Source organism: Urocitellus parryii, chromosome 5 (genome assembly GCF_045843805.1).
Source record: "Urocitellus parryii isolate mUroPar1 chromosome 5, mUroPar1.hap1, whole genome shotgun sequence".
NCBI lineage: Eukaryota > Metazoa > Chordata > Mammalia > Rodentia > Sciuridae > Urocitellus > Urocitellus parryii.
In genome coordinates this window covers 89,224,184-89,247,439 of record NC_135535.1, presented here as the reverse complement: position 1 = coordinate 89,247,439, position 23,256 = coordinate 89,224,184, and the positions used below count along the sequence as shown (strand labels likewise).

Below are 23,256 nucleotides of genomic sequence, written 5' to 3'. Positions count from 1 at the left end.
GAAAATTCTGAAACTTCTCACCAGAGAAAAATCTTATATACCCATGGAAACTCACAGATCCTTATTTTTTAAATTGAATACCATTATAACACCTAATAGTAAATTGCCAGGTAACCATGCAAACTCAATATCTGTTCATTGAATAAATTAAATAAAATAAGTGCTTCTTTTACACTGTTGGTGGGACTGTAAATTAGTACAACCACTATGGAAATCAGTATAAAGGCTCCTCAGAAGACTAGGGATGGAACCACCCTATGACCCAGTTATATCATTCCTTGGTATTTACCCTGAACAATTAAAGGCATCTTACTATAGTGATATATGCACATCCATGTTTATAGTAGCACAATTCACAATAACCAAACCTTGGAACCAGCTTAGGTGTTCATCAACAGAGAAATGGATAAAGGATATATACACAATGGAGTTTTATTCAGCCATAAAGAATGAAATTGTGGCATTTATAGGAAAATGGATGGAACTAGAGACCATCATTTTAAGTGAAATAAGAAACTCAGAAGCATAAGGGTGGTATGTTTTCTCTCATATGGGAAAGCTAGAGAGGAAAAAGGAAAACGAAGGTGAAGATGGATCTCATAAAAATCAAAGGGAGATCAGTAGAGGAAAGGGACCAAGTGGCGGGAAGCAGGAAAGGAAGGGGAAAATGCTAGGGAGTGATATTGGCCAAGTTATATTGTTCTATTGTGTGCCTGTATAAATATGTAACAACAAATCCTATCAATATGTACAACTACAATGCACCAATAAAAATGTGGAAAAGGGATGGGGTTGGAGCTCAGTGTTAAAGCGCTTGCCTCGAATTTGTGAGGCACTGGGTTCTATTCTCAGCACCACATAAAAATAAATGAAATAAAGGTCCATTAACAACTAAAAAAATTAAAAATAAAAATGTGGAAAAAATAAGTTAAAAATTAAATAAGTGTTTGTATTCATTAGAGCAGACTTTAATGAATGCATTTTGGAATAAATTAGACCCAATATCACATAAGATTGATTTATCTAATATGTGATTGCTAAATTTATACCACCAAAGTCTTGTTTCTTTAATTATAGATTAGGTGAGCAGTGACCAAATCCTTTTGGTTAATTTAAAAGACAGACTGGACTCATTTACTCTGGAGTATTCCACAAATTCCTTTCCCCATCTACATATCTTTTATAACATCATCTCTGGCCTTTATCTGACAACATTAGATATAGTTTCCTATATCTAGGAAACTATAAGTTTGCCCTGTTTCTATAAAATAACATTCTGGTGGAAAGACAACTGTTAGTGATATAACATTCTCTTCACCCAACACAAATGGTTTCCCCATATTTCTTTGTTCATTCACGCATTTGCCTTTTACTCTTCTTCTATCTGTGATACTTCCAATAGTAACTTGCATTTCTGTTTTGGGGGTGGGGTTACCACTGGGGATTGAACTCAGGGGCACTCGACTACCATACCACATTGCCAATCCTATTTTCTCTTTTGTTTAGAGACAGGGTCTCACTGAGTTGTATAACCCCTTGCTTTTGCTGAGGCTAGTTTTGAATTTGAGATCCTCCTGCCTCAACTTCATGAGCCGCTGATTACAGGTATGCGCCATTATGCCTGGTGTAAATTGCATTTCTTATTAGAAATAACAGAAGCAATAACAAAGTGTTAAGTTCATGAGTAAAATATTTCATTAAATGTTCTATTAAAGAAACAAGCTAAGATATTATGTGGACATTTCATAAAGTTACCACTTCACAAAAGTGGAGCTGTGCCAATAACAATTTTTAGAACTATAAGAGAGCCCAGCAGCCTGCAGCAGGGCCCGGAGAGCCAGGCCAACTGATTCGCGCGGCCTGCCCCGCAGCTACAGAAGGTGTGGCGCCTCAGAGAAGCCATTAATTAGCAAGCAGGGAGGTTAGGGACTGCCATTAGGTGGAATCCCGCCAGCCAAGCCCACACGGACCCTTGGGCCGAGCACGGGTTCTCAGAAGGGGAAGGAAGCGGTACAGTCCCATCCCCCACAGCGGACACTCCACCGAGGCAGTCAGCGGCCACCATCCGGGAAAGCTGAAGGATACACCGCCACTCTCCTTCAGAGTGCAACATCAAAACAGCGGACACTCCATCCAGGCAGTCAGTGGCCACCATCCGGGAAAGCTGAAGAATACACCACCACTCTCCAACAGCTTGCAACATCAAAACAGCCAGCAGCAGGACCCCGGAGATCCAGGCCAACTGATTCGCGCGGCCTGCCCCGCAGCTACAGAAGGCGTGGCGCCTCAGAGAAGCCATTAATTAGCAAGCAGGGAGGTTAGGGACTGCCATTAGGTGGAATCCCGCCAGCCAAGCCCACCGCCCACCGCCCACGCCCGGAACAGGCCCAGCGATCTGCCAGCATTGTAGTCACGACACCCCAATTGGAATAGGGACAGAGCAGAGCCGCCTTCCACTCCCGGAACAGGCCCAGAGAGCCGCCAGCGTGGTAGACACGTCACCCCAATTGGAGTAGGGGCACAGCCGCCGCCCGCACCTGCAAGGGAGACTTCTCAAGTATACAAGAGCAACATAAATAAATAGGGGGTAAATTTCAAAACACAACAGTTGCACCAAGCAGAAAGAAACGCGAGCAGTATGAAAAGACAAGGAAAGAAAGGACCACAAGCAATGCAGGTCAACTCAACTTTAGAAGAGGTAATAGCTGCAACAGATGGAATATCAGATAAAGAGTTCAGGATATACATGCTTCAGATGATCTGGAGTCTCAAGGAAGACATGAGACAGCAAAATCAGACAATGAAAGATCACATTGACAAACAAATCCAGGAAGTAAAAGATCAATTTCACAGGGAGATAGAGGTAATAAAAAACAAACAAATTGAAATTCTAGAAATGCAGGAAACAATAAACCAACTTAAAAACTCAATTGAGAATACTACCAGCAGAGTAGATCACTTAGAAGAGAGAACATCAGACAATGAAGACAAAGTATTTCAACTGGAAAAGAACATAGACAGCTCAGCAAGTCTGCTAAGAAACCATGAGCAGAACATCCAAGAATTATGGGACAATATCAAAAGACCAAATTTAAGAGTCATTGGGATACAGGAAGGCACAGAGCTCCATTCCAAAGGAATAAACAGTCTATTCAGTGAAATAATACGAGAAAACTTCCCAGAATTGAAGATTGAGACAGAATCCCAAATCCTAGAAGCCTACAGGACGCCGAATGTGCAAAATCATAAGAGATCCACACCTAGACACATTATAATGAAGATGTCCAACATACAGAATAAGGAGAGAATTTTAAAAGCTGCAAGAGAAAGAAAGCAGATTACATTTAGGGGTAAACCAATCAGGATAACAGCTGATCTCTCAACACAGACTCTGAAAGCTAGAAGATCCTGGAATAACGTATTTCAAACACTGAAAGACAATGGGCTCCAACCAAGAATCGTGTATCCGGCGAAATTAAGCTTCAGGTTAGAAGATGAAATTAAAACCTTCCACAATAAACAAAAGTTAAAAGAATTCGCAGCTAGAAAACCATCTCTTCAAAAAATCCTTGGCAAAACATTACAGGAAGAGGAAATGGAAAACAACATTGAAAACCAACAATGGGAGGTAGGACAGTAAAGGGGGGAAAGTAGTCAAAGAGGATAACAAATCAGGTTTAGTAACATCAATAAACAAATATGGATAGAAGAACAAACCATATCTCAATAATAACCCTAAATGTTAATGGCTTAAACTCACCAATTAAGAGACACAGGCTAGTAGAATGGATCAAAAAACAAGACCCAACAATATGCTGTCTACAGGAGACGCATTTGATAGGAAAAGATATACATAGACTGAAGGTGAAAGGTTGGGAAAAATCATATCACTCATATGGACCGCGGAAACAAGCAGGAGTGTCCATACTCATATCTAATAAAATAGATTTCAAGCCAAAGCTAATCAAAAGGGATATAGAAGGACACTTCATACTGCTCAAGGGAACCATACACCAACAAGACATAACAATCATAAATATATATGCCCCAAATAATGGTGCAGCTGTATTCATCAAGCAAACTCTTCTCAAGTTCAAGAGTCTAATAGACCAACATACAATAATCATGGGAGACTTCAACACACCTCTCTCACCACTGGACAGATCTTCCAAACAAAAGTTAAATAAGGAAACTATAGAACTCAATAACACAATTAACAACCTAGACTTAATTGACATATATAGACTATACCACCCAACATCAAGTAGCTACACTTTTTTCTCAGCAGCACATGGAATCTTCTCAAAAATAGACCATATACTATGTCACAGGGCAACTCTTAGACAATACAAAGGGGTAGAGATAATACCATGCATCTTATCTGATCATAATGGAATGAAACTGAAAATCAATGATAAAAGAAGAAAGGAAAAAGCAAGCATCACCTGGAGAATGAACAATAGGTTGCTGAGTGATCAATGGGTTTTAGAAGACATCAAGGAGGAAATTAAAAAATTCCTAGAGTTAAATGAAAACACAGACACAACATATCGGAATCTATGGGACACATTGAAAGCAGTGCTAAGAGGAAAATTCATTGCTTGGAGTTCATTCCTCAAAAAAAGAAAAAACCAACAAATAAATGATCTCATACTTCATCTCAAAATCCTAGAAAAAGAAGAGCAAAACAACAGCAAAAGAAGTAGAAGGCAAGAAATAATTAAAATCAGAGCTGAAATTAATGAAATTGAAACAAAAGAAACAATTGAAAAAATTGACAAAACTAAAAGCTGGTTCTTTGAAAAAATAAATAAAATTGACAGACCCTTAGCCATGCTAACGAAGAGAAGAAGAGAGAGAACCCAAATTACTAGCATACGGGATGAAAAAGGCAATATCACAACAGACACTTCAGAAATACAGAAGATAATCAGAAATTACTTTGAATCCTTATACTCCAATAAAATAGAAGATAGTGAAGGCATAGATAAATTCCTTGAGTCCTATGATCTGCCCAGATTGAGCCAGGAGGATATAGACAACCTAAACAGACCAATAACAATAGAGGAAATAGAAGAAACCATCAAAAGACTACCAACTAAGAAAAGCCCAGGACCGGATGGGTATACAGCAGAGTTTTACAAAACCTTTAAAGAGGAACTAACACCAATACTTTTCAAGCTATTTCAGGAAATAGAAAAAGAGGGAGAACTTCCAAATTCATTCTACGAGGCCAACATCACCCTGATTCCGAAACCAGACAAAGACACATCAAAGAAGGAAAACTACAGACCAATATCTCTAATGAACCTTGACGCAAAAATCCTCAATAAAATTCTGGCGAATCGGATTCAAATACATATCAAAAAAATTATACATCATGATCAAGTAGGATTCATCCCTGGGATGCAAGGCTGGTTTAATATACGGAAATCAATAAATGTTATTCACCACATCAATAGACTTAAAAATAAGAACCATATGATCATCTCAATAGATGCAGAAAAAGCATTCGACAAAGTACAGCATCCCTTTATGTTCAAAACGCTAGAAAAATTAGGGATAACAGGATCATACCTCAACATTGTAAAAGCAATCTATGATAAGCCACAGGCCAGCATCATTCTGAATGGAGAAAAATTGAAGGCATTCCCTCTAAGATCTGGTACAAGACAGGGATGCCCTCTCTCACCACTTCTGTTCAACATAGTCCTCGAAACACTGGCCAGAGCAATTAGACAGTCAAAAGAAATTAAAGGCATAAAAATAGGAAAAGAAGAACTTAAATTATCACTATTTGCAGATGATATGATTCTATACCTAGCAGACCCAAAAGGGTCTACAAAGAAGCTATTAGAGCTAATAAATGAATTCAGCAAAGTGGCAGGATATAAGATCAACACGCATAAATCAAAGGCGTTCCTGTATATGAGCGACAAATCCTCTGAAACGGAAATGAGGACAACTACTCCATTCACAATATCCCCCCAAAAAATAAAATACTTGGGAATCAACCTAACAAAAGAGGTGAAAGATTTATACAATGAAAATTACAGAACCCTAAAGAAAGACATAGAAGAAGACCTTAGAAGATGGAAAAACATACCCTGCTCATGGATAGGCAGAACTAACATCATCAAAATGGCGATATTACCAAAAGTTCTCTATAAGTTCAATGCAATGCCAATCAAAATCCCAACAGCATATCTTGTAGAAATAGATAAAAGAATCATGAAATTCATATGGAATAATAAAAGACCCAGAATAGCAAAAACAATACTAAGCAGGAAGTGTGAATCAGGCGGTATAGCGATACCAGACTTCAAACTATACTACAGAGCAATAGTAACAAAAACAGCATGGTACTGGTACCAAAACAGGCGGGTGGACCAATGGTACAGAATAGAGGACACAGTAACCAATCCACAAAACTACAACTATCTTATTTTTGATAAAGGGGCTAAAAGCATGCAATGGAGGAAGGATAGCATCTTCAACAAATGGTGCTGGGAAAACTGGAAATCCATTTGCACCAAAATGAATCTGAATCCCTATCTCTCGCCGTGCACAAAAGTTAACTCAAAATGGATCAAGGAGCTTGATATTAAATCAGAGACACGGCATCTGATAGAAGAAAAAGTTGGTTATGATCTACACGCTGTGGGATCGGGCTCCAAATTCCTCAATAGGACACCCATAGCGCTAGAGTTAACAAATAGAATCAACAAATGGGACTTACTCAAACTAAAAAGTTTTTTCTCAGCAAAAGAAACAATAAGAGAGATAAATAGGGAGCCTACATCCTGGGAACAAATCTTTACTCCACACACTTCAGATAGAGCCCTAATAACCAGAATATACAAAGAACTCAAAAAATTAGACAATAAGATAACAAATAACCCAATCAATAAATGGGCCAAGGACCTGAACAGACACTTCTCAGAGGAGGACATACAATCAATCAACAAGTACATGAAAAAATGCTCACCATCGCTAGCAGTCAGAGAAATGCAAATCAAAACTACCCTAAGATACCATCTCACTCCAGTAAGACTGGCAGCCATTAGGAAGTCAAACAACAATAAGTGCTGGAGAGGATGCGGGGAAAAGGGCACTCTTGTTCATTGCTGGTGGGACTGCAAATTGGTGCAGCCAATTTGGAAAGCAGTATGGAGATTTCTCGGAAATCTGGGAATGGAACCACCATTTGACCCAGCTATTCCCCTTCTCGGTCTATTCCCTAAAGCCCTAACAAGAGCATGCTACAGGGACACTGCTACATCGATGTTCATAGCAGCTCAACTCACGATAGCAAGACTGTGGAACCAGCCTAGATGCCCTTCAATAGATGAATGGATAAAAAAAATGTGGCATTTATACACTATGGAGTATTACTCTGCATTAAAAAATGACAAAATTATAGAATTTGGAGGGAAATGGATGGCATTAGAGCAGATTATGCTAAGTGAAGCTAGTCAATCTTTAAAAAACAAATACCAAATGACTCCTTTGATATAAGGGGTGTAAACAAGGACAGGGTAGGGACGAAGAGCTTGAGAAGAATATTTACAGTAAACAGGGATGAGAGGTGGGAGGGAAAGGGAGTGAGAAGGGAAATTGCATGGAAATGGAAGGCGATCCTCAGGGTTATACAAAATGTCATATAAGAGGTAAGGAGGGGTAAGTCAAGAGAATACAAATGGAAGACATGATTTACAGTAGAAGGGGTAGAGAGAGAAAAGGGGAGGGGAGGGGAGGGGAGGGGAGGGGGGATAGTAGACAATAGGACAGACAGCAGAATACATCAGACACTAGAAAGGCAATATGTCAATCAATGGAAGGGTAACTGATGTGATACAGCAATTTGTATACGGGGTAAAAGCGGGAGTTCATAATCCACTTGAATCAAACCGTGTAATATGATGTATTAAGAACTATGTAATGTTATGAACGACCAATTAAAAAAAAAAAAGAACTATAAGAGAGATAGTCAGAGGAGTTAGAAAAATAAAAATTTTACGTCATGTTTCAAGAAGTAGTAATCCTTTGTCTAATTTTTCAAAACATTTTAATGATTTTACAGCTATAAGGAAATTATCCATAGTAGAACCTCAAGCAATAGAAGAGACCTTATTGACAGATGCAGAACTCTCATGTCATTTCTGTTATAAGAATTACAAGGTGTTACTACAGGATTTTAAATTCTATGTTTAAATTCTGGGATAAGAATGCAAATATTAGAAAAGTTCTTCTCTTTCATAATCAGCTTATTCTTCCCTTTACCTTGGCTTGTGCTGCCCTCAGCTACTGGAGCTTTACGTCAGTGATGGCATTGAGATGCAAAAAGCAACATTTATTCTCTTAATTATAAATATTTTTTCTGAACTTCATCTTCTAAAATTATTAAAAGAATTGTATCTAAATCAGGAAGAATATCTGTGATTGCCAATAGGAGACAAGAAAGTCATTATTTATTTTTTGCAGTATCTTTCAAAATTTTATTTCCCTTTTATTATTTATTCAATTTTTTTTTTTTGTGATGCTGGGGATTGAACCCAGGGCCTTGTGCATGCTGATCACAAGTTCTACCACTGACTTACAAACCTGGTGCTAACAATAATCCTGTTATTAGAGACCAGAAAGGAAAAACAAATAGCAGATCTGACAATCCACCATCTGTTAAACAAAACAAAACAAATAACAACAACAAAAAAAAAAACAGGAGTGGGAGGAGCTTCTCAATGGGATAATGCCATTGGTGACAATCCCTACCATTGAATATTATTTCTTCTTCTTCTTCTTTTTTTTTTTTTGCTTGTTGTTTCTTCATTTTTTAATATTCATTTTTTAGTTGTAGTCAGACACAATACCTTTATTTTATTTAATTACTTATTTTTTATGTGGTGCTGAGGATTGAACCCAGGGCCATGCTTGTGTTACGAGAGCGCTCTACCGCTAAGCCTTAACCCCAGCCCTCTTCATTTGTTTTTTAGAGAGGAAGGAATGTGAAGATTTTTCCCTGTGCACTTTTTTCTTTACTACTTTTTTCTTTAACAATGTGACTGTTACCTAATACAGATTGAATGCATCCCTTAATTTTACAAAACATATTATTCTTAAATAAGTTCAGAGAACTATATTACTAGAATATTATTTATCACATTAACTCTACTTGCAATTTCTCCTTCATATTAGTGAAGAGGATGAGTAATCTATAGAAAACCTTCTTTTTGTTTGGATTGCAATGAACCAATAATTCAAATAGCCATAAAAGTATGACCAACCATATCATGTTATACTTACATAATCTTTGTCCTTTTTCTCAAATCAGGATCTACAAAGCATAAAATTGACCACTGAGATAGATCCAATTAAAATCATTTTTAAAACAAACTGAAACATCAAGACCTTAGTAGAAATTACATATCAACTTTAATATTATATGCATACACATAAAATAGTAATAAAAAATCCAAACATTCTACAATCTGTATATGTCACGTACCTGGAGTATAACCCCAGGGTTCATAGTATGATGGAAAAACTCCAAGATGACAACCTCGGACAAACTCTTCATAATCCATGGGTAACAAGGGGCTGGTGGAGGATAGAAACTCTGGGTGTAAAATCACCTAAAAAAAAAAAGAAAACTCAAGTGAGAAAAAGAGGACAATTAAGAAACAACAAAATATCTCCAACAATTTGGTTATTTCCATAGAACCCTTATGTTTTATGTCCAGAGGAAGAGGGAAGAAAGAGATAAGAAAAAAGAAAAAGCAAAGAGCCTAGATGTTTTTTTCCTCCCCTCTCCACTCTGTATAATGCCTCCTCTGGTTTCAGGGCTCAGATGGCAGGCTAGGGAGTTGGCATGCTTACTTTTACTCTCACCCTAAACTACATATCCTCCAATCTAGCCCTGATTTATATTTGTTCCTGCAATCACTGATTCTGTCTTATTTATCAATTTATTCGTAACTCAAGTAGGAAAGAGGGGAGCTATGTAACAGACCATTCTCACATGTTCCATGCGCAAGGATCCCATCCAGATCAGATCATACAAGAGGATCTCACCCAAGCCACCATACTCTCTCACTTGGAGGCAATTACTTCCTACTATGTCTCCTTGCTTTTTTTTCCCACAAGGTCCCTACTCAACAGAACAATAGAAGTGACCCTTTAAAAATGTCAGTCACTCCCCTGCTCAAAATCTCTTTTCACTCAGAGTAAAAGACAACATGTTTACCCTGGCCTGTTTGCAGTGGTATGCTGGCATCTACAAACTGAGAAACCAGAGTATAAATGTCTATTTGATATGTTTATTATAAACTCTAATCATACAGGTGATGTATAGCATACAATTTTCAAATAATAAAAAATGTACATATGAAAACCTGCACACAGGTGTTTATATCAGCTTTATACATAATTGCCCACACTTAGATGCAACCAAGATGTCCTTCAGTAGGTGAATGGATGACGTAATTATAATACATGCAAACAATGGGCTATAATTTAGTACTGAAAAGAGTTAAGCTATTGAGTCATGAAGACATAGAGACTTTAAATGCATGTTACTGAGTAAAAGAAGCCAATCTGAAAAGGATACAATGTGTATGGCTTCAACTATATGACTTTCTGGAACACACAAAACTATGAAGAACGTAAAGAGATCAGTGATTGACAGGGGTTAGGGGGAAGGGAGAAATGGATAGGCAGAGCAAAGAGCGGTGAAAGTATTCTATACCAGACTGTAATAATGAATACATGTCATTATATTCATTCGTCAGAATCCACAGAATGTACAACACCAAGAGTGAATCTTGGTGTCCTGTGATAATGTTGTGCCAATGTAGGTTCATGGTAACAAATGTACCTCTAGGGTGAAGGATGTTGATAATGGGCAGGCTGTTCATACCTGAGGGCAGGCGGTAAATAGAAACCCTCTTAATTTTGCTGTGACCTAAAATAGCTCTAAAAAAATGAAGTCTATTAAAATGTATATGTATATAATACTCTTTTTTGTTTGTTTGTTTGTTTTAGAGAGAGAGAGAGATAGAGAGAGAGAGAATTTTTTAATTTCGGCAGACACAACATCTTTGTTTGTATGTGGAGCTGAGGATCGAACCCGGGCTGCACGCATGCCAGGCGAGCGTGTTACCGCTTGAGCCACATCCCCAGCCCTATAATACTCTTTATCGCAAATTCTTTTTTTTAATATTTATTTTTTTAAATTGTAGTTGGACACAATACCTTTGTTTATTTAATTATTTTTATGTGGTGCTGAGGATCAAACCCAGAGCCTCCCATGAGCTAGGTGAGTTCTCTACCTCTGAGCCACAACCCTAGCCCCTCCTTATTGTAAATTCTATATAGTCAATTAGTTCTCACAAAATGCCAAAATCTTTGCTAATCAGTTTATAGCTTCAATTGACTGAATGTAGTTCTGGCCTAAATGTTGATTCCCTTTGTTAATGAGTAAAAGTGAAAGATAGAGATGTTTATCAGAATTTCATAGATTCATCAGTGTGACATTTGACTTCTTTGTTAATTTGGATATTAGATTTTTATGTATTTTTATTTTTAATTGCTTTTATTTTTAAATACATGACAGTGGAATGCATCACAATTCTTATTAAACATATTGAATATTAGATTTTTAATATGGAGGAAATATTTTGTGTCTTAACAACATAATGGCTACAGAACAAAACATGTTTCTAAGTTTCTTTTGCATTATTAATATTTTCAAATCACTTTCTTAAATCCAGAGGTCAATACACATTTTTTTTTTCTTTTTGCAGTACTTGGGATCAAATTCAGGTTCTCACAAATGCCAGGTAGGCACTCTACCACTGAGTAACATCCTCAGCCCTCAATGCACAAATAAATCCATCTGTGATTTGTAGTTTTTGCCTATTTTCACTCTACAAATACTCCCATGTGCTGGGGACAATGATGCATGCTTGTAATCCCAGTGACTCGGGAGGCTGAGAAAGGAGATCACAAATTCGAGGCCAACCTGAGCAATTTAGCAAGACTCTGTCTCAAAATAAAACAAATCAAAACAAAACAAATAATCCCCTGATGGTCAACTTCATGCTACCAATGTGATGTCTCTGAACTTGGAGGTGGGGAGAACAGTAGCACATCCTTATCGAGTACTTGGGTCGAATGAATAGGATAGGCATAAATAACCTCAAAGCATAGGCAATAATAACATGTAGCAAAAAATAAAGATTTGCTGAATTGTAAGCATTACCTTTCTCTTTAGTATAATTTATTTATTTACTTATAAATTTACATAAGATTTAATGACAGCTATATTTCAAACTGGCTCACAATATTTCTGAAAGTATAACAATGGACTTTTGTGCACTGGTATGAACAACACTGCCTGTAAAGTTCTGAAAGGCAGCAAGAAATCACAGTTACAATTGGAAATTTGTGACTTGAACAGCTATTTAATTTGCTACCTGTATGAATGAATGCTCCTATTTCTCATATTTAATATGATCTTCAGTTACTATTATTAGATTATCTCTCAGCTTTCCCTGTACCTAAATTCAGCCATTTCTCCATGGAACACTAATTCCTTTCAGTGAAGAATGGTACTTAGAACCCCAAACCTAAGTGCTAGGTATGTTCATTGTTATTGGCTTGTCACTCTGCCCACACCCCCAGTGGACTGGGATAAGGAATACACACACACACACACACACACACACACACACACACACACACACACTATCCCTGGCTTCCATTATCATTAAATTATCATTTCTTGGATCATACTCTTTCTTTGTAATTCATATTTCTCCTGCCACTTCCTCCATGCATAGATGTCCTCCCCATTCACATCTGTCTCTGCTATTGCTCCAGGCTGCTCTCTGTCGTGGGAACTTTCCTCATCCTGCTTGGGGCCTCCTGCCTTTCTCTGAACTAACATGGTGGCATGCTTCTCACTCAAGTACAGACACCTGCCTTGTGTCGCCCTACCCAATAGCTTTAGAACTGAATTGTCCTGGAAGGAGATGGAAAGAGATCTAAAGGCAGAGCACAAAAAACAAGACTTCAGTTTTTCTTCCTGGAATAAATATATATTCTTCCAAAGAGATCACTTTAAAGAAAAGCCCTAATTTGAATAAGTAACAATAATCATAACAACATTTGCATATCACTTTACATATTTTGAGTGATTTCCACATATATTACCTCATTTAATCTTAGCAACATTGTAAGATGGGTAGAATAGACATTTTCATGATTCTAATTTTATAAGAAACTAGGACATAACAAGGGCCATTGCATTATTAAATCATTATTAAATTGATTTTACTGTCTTACAATCTCATCATATGAGAAGAATTAAAGTGAAAAATAGTCTGAAGTATTCACTTTAATGAAGAGTTTTAACTCATTGATCTGCAAGGACATTACAACCATTAGTCATATCTCAGTAGATCATAGGAATAAGTTAAACTTAAGAAGAAATAAAACTGTAAAATATCCAAAGCCAATAAAGTTGGCAGTTCGTTCAATCACAAGTATTACAAAATGGCAAAGTAAGATAAAACATTTTCCTTCCTAAAACATGATTTGAGTTCCTATGATGTGCAAATTACTGCACTAAAATAAAATAAAATACAAACGATGCAGATACTGCATCTGTGTAGTCACCAAATCAACAACCCCTTGTTCTCCTTTTGCCAAGAACAAGAAAAACATTTTACATATGTTAGAATTTCTAAGCTCAGGAAAATTACTCTCCGAAGCTCATCTTAGAACACGAAAACATCACCTCTCATTCATTTTTCTCCTAGTCAAACAGAATGATGCACAACTAAAATATGGAAGCAGCTGCTCTGAGCCATAAAACATCCAACTGCAGAAGCCCAGGGCTGAGGAAGGGATTCCAGAGGTCAGGTAATCGGGTTCAATGAACGCTTGTATACCAACAATGCCAGCAGCATACCTGGATCACAGCAGGCCCTAGGTTAGTAGGAAAAAGCAAAAGAAAACTTATCTGATTCTTTATTTATCCATGAAGAAAGTAAAGTTTCAGGAAGTTCATTTAATTTCGCAGGGTACCTGCATAGCCCTGAGGCCTGAAGTCTGGACTTTTCCCAAAGTAGAATATTGCCGAGGCAGGACAGAAGATGAACATATTTAAATTCAAGATAATCTTCAATGTTTTCTGTACTTAATATCAAAAACTTAATCCACTCTGAACACTAAGATCCAGTCTATAGAGTTCCATGTGCAGGTTACCAACAGGTACTTATATTAACACAAGCCTAAGTTATTGTCAAGTTTTTAGAGAATTCTCTTAATAAAATTAAATACCTAATGCTGAATGGACAGAAGTTTCTCTCAGTGCTTTGAATATATATTAAATATCAGGAAGTTGCTATACTTTAATTTGGGTTTGTGGTTGCTTCATGATAATAAGAAGTGTACATCTCAAAATATTCATGAAAAAAGATATTTTCATGAGTTTAACTGCATAAAAATAATTTGTATGAGACAAATGTCCATTTCCATTCACCCTACATAAACCATGTGCTTTTATATCTCTGTGCCTTTCCATCTACTTTTTCCTCTGCCTGGACTGCCCTTCTTTCTGTCTGCACAAGAAACCGCTTGTTGGTCAAGACCAGCTAATGTGTCAAAACTTTTATAAAATATCTTAACAAATCCTGGAGTCAAAGACAAAACTACTTTTTTCTACTCACCAAACTGTTCATATTTCTCTTATAAAAATTATTGAGTACCTATCATCTACTAAGTACTTGGATAAGTACTTATTTCTTTTTATTTTTTAAAATGTATTTATTTTTATTGGTACATTATAATTATAAATAATAGTGGGGTTCATTATGCCATATCTGTACGGCATTAACATAATTTGATTAATCTAATTCCCTAATACCTTCCCTTTCCCACCCTTCTCACAATCCTAGTCTACTGATCTCCCTTCCATTATTGTTGTTATCATCATCATCATCATCATCATCATCATCATCATACATAAAAATGGGATTCATTACAGTATATTCACATGTGAACAGCACAATTTGGTAGATTCCGTTGCCCAGTAACTTCCTCCCTTTGATCCCCTTCCTTCTCCCTGTTTTTGTGAGATCCTTTTCTATTCTTTTTATTCCTTTCTAGCTTCCACACATGAGAGAAAACATTCAACCCTTGATTTTCTGAGTCTGGATAATTTCATGTAACATAGTCTCCAGTTCCATCCATTTTCCAGCAAATAGTTATATGCATTTACTGTGTGCCAGGTACTGTGCTAAATGTAGAACTTACTTTTTATTTAACCTTCACAATTCTAGGCATGAGTGATTATTTTACTATCATTTTACAGATGAGAACATTGAGGTACACGCAGATAAGTAAATTCGTAAGTTGAAAAAGTGGCAGGAATTGCAAGTCAGAGAGGATGTGGCTTTCTTTGTAAATATGGCAGCCCTGGAAATACAGCTCAGGTTTCCTTCAAGAGATCCTGGCCCCAGGGATCTTGACTGACAGCCCCATCTGCCTGCAGCTTCTGGGTCTATTACAGCAGCTGCTCTTAGCCTATAAACTGGTAGAGACCCGTGCTGCTGCCAACCCATTTATTCCCAACAGGCGATTACTTTAATGGGCAACTTCTGCTTGGGAAATCCCTATTGCTATTAATAGGAATCCCTATTAAAACTGCTCATAGAAGAAGGCACCCAGATGTCTGCCATTCTGAAACTGTTTTGGTAACTGGAAGGTGTACAGGAAGATGAAACAGAAAAGAAAGGTTGCTAAAGTCAGGAAAAAGTTGGACCTACTAATGAGAACATATTTTAAATAACTCAACAGAATATCATTTGGCATGCACACACACACACACACACACACACTCGCACACACACACACTAATCATCTTTTGTATTAAGAAAAAATAATTCTAAATCATTCTCATTTTGTGTTGGTTGTAGATTGTGTCCTTGAAAATCACTTTTGTTTTAATTTTTGTGTTCATACGTGTACGTGTGTGCAGTTTTAGTTTCATTAACTGACAAACCACGTCGAGTGGTCCTACCACGCTGTCCCCCTTTGTGAGTCACCGTAAGTGCTGCTGCTGCTGTGTGTAGTTTTGGCCTATTTGCTAACTAATGTGTTAATTCTAGTTTTTCACTAAATGCATTTAACTTTCCTTTATGAAAAGAAGAAAGAAAGGGAGAGAGAAAAGAGAAAAGAAAGAGAAGGAAAGAAAGGCTAAGCTAATTTTAGAACTGGGCTGTCTTCTGTGGTCTTCCTGTTTCCTTCTTCCTGGCCTCCATTCATGGGGGTCTGGCCTGCATCTCTTGGCCTTCTCTCCTTTTCAGCCCCTTTATCCTTCACAGGCATTTCCTCCAGTAATTCTTCTGCGTATCTAATCCTGCCTTGGCATAAGCTTCAGAGAGGACCCAAATGGAGACAATACAAATGGGAACTGATCACTGCCTCAAACAGTGTTTCTGGGGCAGAGGATATATATATTTCTAAAATATACACATAACTTAACGTGATGATTTCTACAGTAACAGTAGATATAAAGTGTCATGGGATGCAGACAAGGAAGCAATTTGTTCCCTGTGGTGTAGAGGAATGTGTGTTAGGAGAAGGTGTAAGGAAGAGAAAACTTTCAGTTTTGCTCCCAAAGAAACTGTTAAATGATTACAATAAAGGTGTTTCAGAAAGAGATAATAACATCTGCATAGGCACAAAGATACCAAAGTGTTTTATATGTTTATAAAATAAAGGGCTTCTCCATTCCTGGTAAATTATTTTATTGAACTCACAAATAATTTTTTCAGGTCTGGAAGTATGGCTTGGTGGCAGAGTGCTTGCCTGGCCTGTGTGAGGCCCTAGATTTGATCCCCAGCATTGAAAAAATAATTGAAACCTAGATTGGCAAGAAAGCTTCTTCAACAAGTGGTGCTGGGAAAACTGGAAATCCATATGCAGCAAAAGGAAATTAGCCCCTATCTCTCACCATGCACAAAACTCAACTCAGAGTGAATCAAGAACCTAGGAATTAGATCAGAGACCCTGCACCTAATAGAAGAAAAAGTAGGCCTAAATCTTAATCATGTCGGATTAGGCCCTGATTTCCTTAATTAAACTCCTATAACACAAGAAATAAAGTCAAGAATCAATAAGTGGGATGGATTCAAACTGAAAAGCTTCTTCTCAGCAAAAGAAAACAATAAGTGAGGTGAGTAGAAAGCCTACAGAATGGGAACAAATTTTTGCCACACACACATCAGATAGAGCACTAATCTCTAGGATGTATAAAGAACTCAAAAAACTTAACACCAAGAAAACAAACAACCCAATCAGTGAGAGGGCCAAGGAACTGAACAGACACATCTTGGAAGATGATATACAATCAACCAACAAATATATGAAAAAATGTTCAACATCTCTAGTAATTAGGGAAATGCAAATCAAAACTACTCTAAGATTTCATCTCACTCCAGTCAGAATGGCAGCTATTACAAAGACAAACAACAATAAGTATTGGCAAGGATGTGGGGAAAAAGGCACACTCATACATTGCTGGTGGGAATGCAAATTGGTACAACCAATCTGGAAAGCAGTATGGAGATTTCTTGGAAAACTTGGAATGGAACCACCATTTGGGTATAGGCTCTGAGGAGTCTATACCCAAATGACTTAAAATCAGCATACTATAGTAATGCATCCACATCAATGTTTATAGCAGCTCAATTCACAATAGCAAACTGTGGAAGCAACCTAGATGCTCTTCAATAGATGAATAGATAAAGAAACTGTGGGATATATATATTCACAATGGAATATTACTCGGCATTAAAAGAGAATAAAATCAAGGCTTTTGAAGATAAATGGATGGAGTTGGAGAATATCATGCTAAGTGAAGTAAGCCAATCCCCAAAAAACAAAGGCCTAATGTTTTCTCTGATATGTGGATGCTGATCCATAATGGGGGTTGGAGAGAGCATGGGAGAAATAAAGGAACTTTAGATAGGGAAAAGGGGAGGGAGGGGAAGGGAGGGGGCACAGGGGTAGGAAAGATGGTGGAATGAGATGGACATCATTACCCTAAATACATATATGAAGACATGAATGGTGTGACTCTACTTTGTGTACAACTAGAGACATGCAAAATTCTGCTCTATATGTGTACTATGAATTGAAATGCATTCTGATATCACGTATAACAAATCAGAATAAATAAATAAGTAAAATTTAAAAAGAAGCCTTTTCACAGTGAATCCCTTTGATGTTTAAACCTATATAATAAATGTGCAGATCTTCCTCATAGTCTGCCAGCATTCTCCTACCAGGAGCTCTGGTGATCCGCTGAGTCCTGTTTCATCTGTTTCTGTTTATTTGTCTTTATTTCCCTTATTTCTTATATTTCCAATCCAAATCACTGCCCTACCCAGGGCAGGGTTCCACAGTCACACAGGCTCATAACAGGACTCTCCAGCTTGAGTTTTCCCAAGGGCAGGGGGCTCCCTCATGACCTATCATCTTCCCTCCCACCTCCCAGTCTTCCTTCCTTTCATCTCCATTGTCCATAACAAATGCCAGGCTCCTGGCAGACCCTCAAAGAAAGGACCAGAGTTAGATATGGGTGTGACAAGAAAGGTTTTGAGAAAAACAGAAATGTACAGGAAAACATGAGGCTTTCCTTGCCCCCACCATGTCATTTCTAAGACACAAAAAATTGACAAATATAGGTCTATGATGAACTATGTAAGAATGAGGCCAAGTTGGTGTCGACACACTGTGGAGAGAGAGAGAGAGAGAGAGAGAGAGAGAGAGAGAAACTCATAGAGCAAGTTTCTTAAGAATATGGGAGACAATGAGATTCCACAAGTGTTCACAGAACCTGAAAAAAAAAAGTTGAAACCTATATTTGAGGTCCGCTGGAGGGATGCTGAAGATAACACAGGATTCTAGAGGAAGTCATATGTTAAAAGTGTCAGGAAAAAAGGAAGAGTGGGGTGCTTAGAAAAGATTCCTAACAGCTTCTGACAATTCCGTCTTGAACACTGATGAATGAAACTGAGCAGAGTTAAGCAATCATCTATTTACAAGTTCACCATTGCCACCCACGCCCAGCTCCGTCCCAGAACAGAACAGGCTCAGTAAACATCAGGTGAAGCACATAGTGGCAGAACTGGATCTTACTCATGTAAATATCCTCAGCATGCACTACTGTACCTAGACATTACAGAAACTCAAGCGTCAAAAGGATGAATTGGTCTCTAGAAAAGCACATAAAAACACTTTCTCTAAAACTGATAGTCTCTCATATTATCCCTTTAAATAGAACTCTATCAGGAAAAAATAAGCATAATTCATGTTAATATCAGATTCCTTCATTAAGGAAATTCTTGGAATACATTTGTATTATAGTCAATTTTCTTATAATTATTGATAATATTGTACAATACGTTGTAGAATTCTGACTCAAAACCATGAATATGCCTTGCTTTTCAAGATTGAAACCAAAATATTCATTATATTGTAATTGCCTAAAAGAAGAAGCAATTAATTTCATTTAGAAATGTTTAAAACATCCTGGTAGATGTTGAAACAACTAAGACTTCTCATCAATTCTCCAGAAATGTATTCTTATAACTGTGAAAAGGCCTACGAAGCCAATTACGTCTACCTTGACTCTGTCTGCACGGTTGTTGAAAAGCCCAATCCGCCTAATGGTGCTGAGGATGGGATCTGTGGAGTCATCAATCATGTTGTGCGTGGTCACAGGAGGCAAAGACTGTCGCTGAAGCAATAGAGGGAAGAAAATGTCAATTGTGCAAAGAATTAATAAGGGTGACTAATTTAACAATAGGTCACTGACATTTCAAGCAACCTTTATGGTTCTCAGACTTTGTAGATGACACTGATAGGCATGACTAAGTTTTGTGTGTGTTTCAGAGGAAGATAATGGGTTTGAGAACTTCCTTTCACAGATGATAAGCACATGTAACTTTTGTTTTCCATCTGAAGCCACCACGTGAAAGATCTAAACTTTGTGACTGCTTTGGAGACTTGTTTGGAATATAAGGGTGTCCTGGAATTTTCCAGAACTGCCCTCTTGCACCTGGTACCTTCTTGTTAGGACAAGAGTTCCAGTGCATGCCTAACACGATTTATCCTTTTTGCAATAATTCCATTCTACTAAACAACATTCACTTTTTTTTCAACCATAAACACAAATTCTATGCTTTTGGAAAAATTTAGAAGGCTTTTTTTTTTGGTGTTGTTAGTATATAGTTTTTAAACTGGATAAATTAATTACAAATCAATTCTGTAAGTGGATACAAAAACAAGTTTCATGAGAGTTTTAAAAGAAATCCTTAAAATTACTCAAAAAAGGACATGATTCAGGTAACTATGTGAGAATGTCTTTTATAACCCTCTAGTCTAAAAATTTCCCAAATTAGTACATTCCAGCAAATTAAAATATTGACTTAGATTGATTTTAACAGTTATGAGAAATGGTGGGCACTTTTTTTCTTTTTACCTGCGTTGAAAAGATGGCTCTTTTCATAATTGTTAAGTCATCACGATCCAAAATATCATTCATGTCAGGAATTTCTCCTCTGTTAGGAAAAACGTGTTAACAATAAAAATAAAAACAGGAGCTAGGGTTGTGACTAAGCAGTGGAGTGCTCGCCTAGCACATGCAAGGCCCTGGGTTGGATTCTCAGCACTACATAAAAATAAAAAATAAATGAAACAAAGGTATTGTGTCCAACTACAATTAAAAAATTTTTTTTTTAAAAAAGTAAAGATAGTTGGCAATAATTAAGTGCTTTCTAAGTGTCAGACATATGCACATATATTTCTTATTTATTATTATGCTATCCATATTATTAAGTAAGGATGATAACATAGATTTAACATGTAAATAAATACAAATTAGATATATGAATATTCATCATGACCAATATATCTAAATATATATGTGTATACACACACACACACACACACACACACACACACACACACACACCTGCATTTTGACTTGAGCTCACCCTCTGTTTCAGATAGACATACTAACCTGTAAAGAGTTCCCATGGACATAGAATCTGCCAGCATAAGCAAATGTGTTCTCAAACATTCAAGCTGTTTACTGGTGTTTGTCAAACAAAGCATAAAACTACTGTTCACATGACAACGTATCTTCAAAGGCTATTATATTAATTACCTTGTATTTAGAACAAAGTAAGTACATGGTAGTGTCTGGATGGTTAAATTTGAATAGTGAAGTCCTAAATGTTTGAAGTGTGTGTTTTTCGAACACCTACCTCAATAATGCATCATAGAGTTTCTTTCCAAACTTTTCCTTCATAGAATGCACAGTGTCCCTGTTTGAAATGGAAAGGTTTCTAATTCAGACAGCACTATAACTTTCAATCTTCATTTGTCATAACAATGCTATTGTTTCATCACTTGTAATTTTTGAAATTACAAGTCTCCTCTGCACAACTTCTTCTATTATTTTTTTATTTGCCAATTTAGCTTGAGTGAGAAACCTCAAAGCTGAGGCAACAGAACACCTTGATCAACTCCGAGAGCTTCAACTCTTTTGCTTGATGGTGATGGGAGCTGGTTGAGAGCAGGGAGGGCAGAAGGTGAAGGTGTAAGAGATGGCAAGTGTGGGAACTGGTTGATGGTGCTGAATCTGGCTGAGCATGGAAGAAGTCTCTACACTAAATCTCTTTACTTTGGCATATGTTTAAAAATTTCCACAATTGAAAGCATTTAACCCATCTTTAAATATTTCTACAGAAGACTGTTCCTTGCATGTGTGCTCATTCCAAAGATTTTCCAATAATACCTATGATGTCATCAGGATTACAAAATCCAACAAAGCAGACCAATAGAAGAGAATCGATTTGTGCTATAATAATCTTAAAAAAACAACAATGTTCAAGGAAATATCTCACAGATCAAAACAAACCCCTTTACATTCATTGCTTTGAGATTCACGAGACGTGAGATTACCATAGCTGTTTTCGCACTGCCTGTCCTTTCAGGGTTTCCACGTTGAAATTATTTGTCTTGGCAGGCATAATGAAAAACACCACTGCTGTGACGTTACTTTTATGCATCTGATGAGGGATTAGAAAACACAACAGAGTCAACTGTCAAAGATTGCAAAAGCATGTGACAAATGGACCTTCAACTTTGATAAAATAGTGTTTTTACATGTATTTAGACAGAAAGATTTACTTATGATTCACAGAGAAATGACTTTTATTTTCCTAAGACTTTTTCAGCAATTTAATTTAAATCTGGCTTTCAGTCAAGACTTTTCAATGAACAGTTTGAAAACTTAGGAATAAAATTTTCATGAAATCTATCACCTAAAATAGGTAACAATTGCTAGCCATATCACTGTGCTTTTCTGTGGTTAAAAAATTAATCATAAATGTGAGTTAATATTTCCAAGCTGAAATTAATTCTTTAAAATTTGAGATTAGAAATTTAACGAGGACTGACTTCTGGTTTGTTCTTTTTAATCTTTTTTAGTTTATTCACATTGATTGGCACCAATAGATCATTTATGTTTTTCTGTCAAATGTCTTGATTGTCCATATGCTGCATTTTGGTTTTCAGGCCTAAATCAAGGGAATACATACAGGCTCAGTACTTCTGTGCACCAGGCACTGTGATAGGGCACTTAAAACACATAATTTGACCCAGTGCTCATAATAACCACATACAATAGATATCACTTTCCTCATTTTATCAATATCAAAAGGGAGCCATGAGAGGTTTAATATTTCTTCTGAGCTCCTTAGAGCAAAGCTGAGATTTAAACTGATGATTTTGAGTCTAAAATCCATAATTCTTTTCCATGTCCCACAAGTGCTATTAGCCTAGCAGTTTGGGAAGTAAATGTATAAACTCCAACTGCAAACATATGCGTGTTTGACTATCTCCTGTGCGTGAGGCATTTGACCATTAAGTATGTGACCTCTGCACTCTGGGGCCTGACATTTTGTTCAGGAAATCTCCAAAAACCACAGGATAAGAAAGAAACTCACCACAGAAGTGGTCAATGTGCAACCAAAGAAAAAATGCACACTATATGGAAAAAAGAATGCCTTCTTTTGACTTCTCCAAGTACTATAATTATGTTTGTTGACTAGCATAATAGCAATAGGTTTTTTTCTTCACATTTAAAAATAATATGACTCTCAATAATAATTATAT

The 23,256-nt window shown here is 37.0% G+C and overlaps 1 protein-coding gene across 1 annotated transcript in view; it reads right to left on the bottom strand.

Moving 5' to 3' along the window:
- The window catches only part of Gys2 (glycogen synthase 2), a 57,555-nt gene that overhangs the window by 6,000 nt on the left and 28,299 nt on the right, over positions 1-23,256 (bottom strand). The window contains exons 8-12 of the mRNA XM_026391934.2: positions 22,042-22,148; positions 21,342-21,401; positions 20,555-20,633; positions 19,697-19,810; positions 9,506-9,632 (exon numbers count right to left, since the gene is read on the bottom strand). Coding sequence (XP_026247719.2) covers positions 9,506-9,632; positions 19,697-19,810; positions 20,555-20,633; positions 21,342-21,401; positions 22,042-22,148 — 487 coding nt within the window. The remainder of the gene's footprint in view (positions 1-9,505; positions 9,633-19,696; positions 19,811-20,554; positions 20,634-21,341; positions 21,402-22,041; positions 22,149-23,256) is intronic.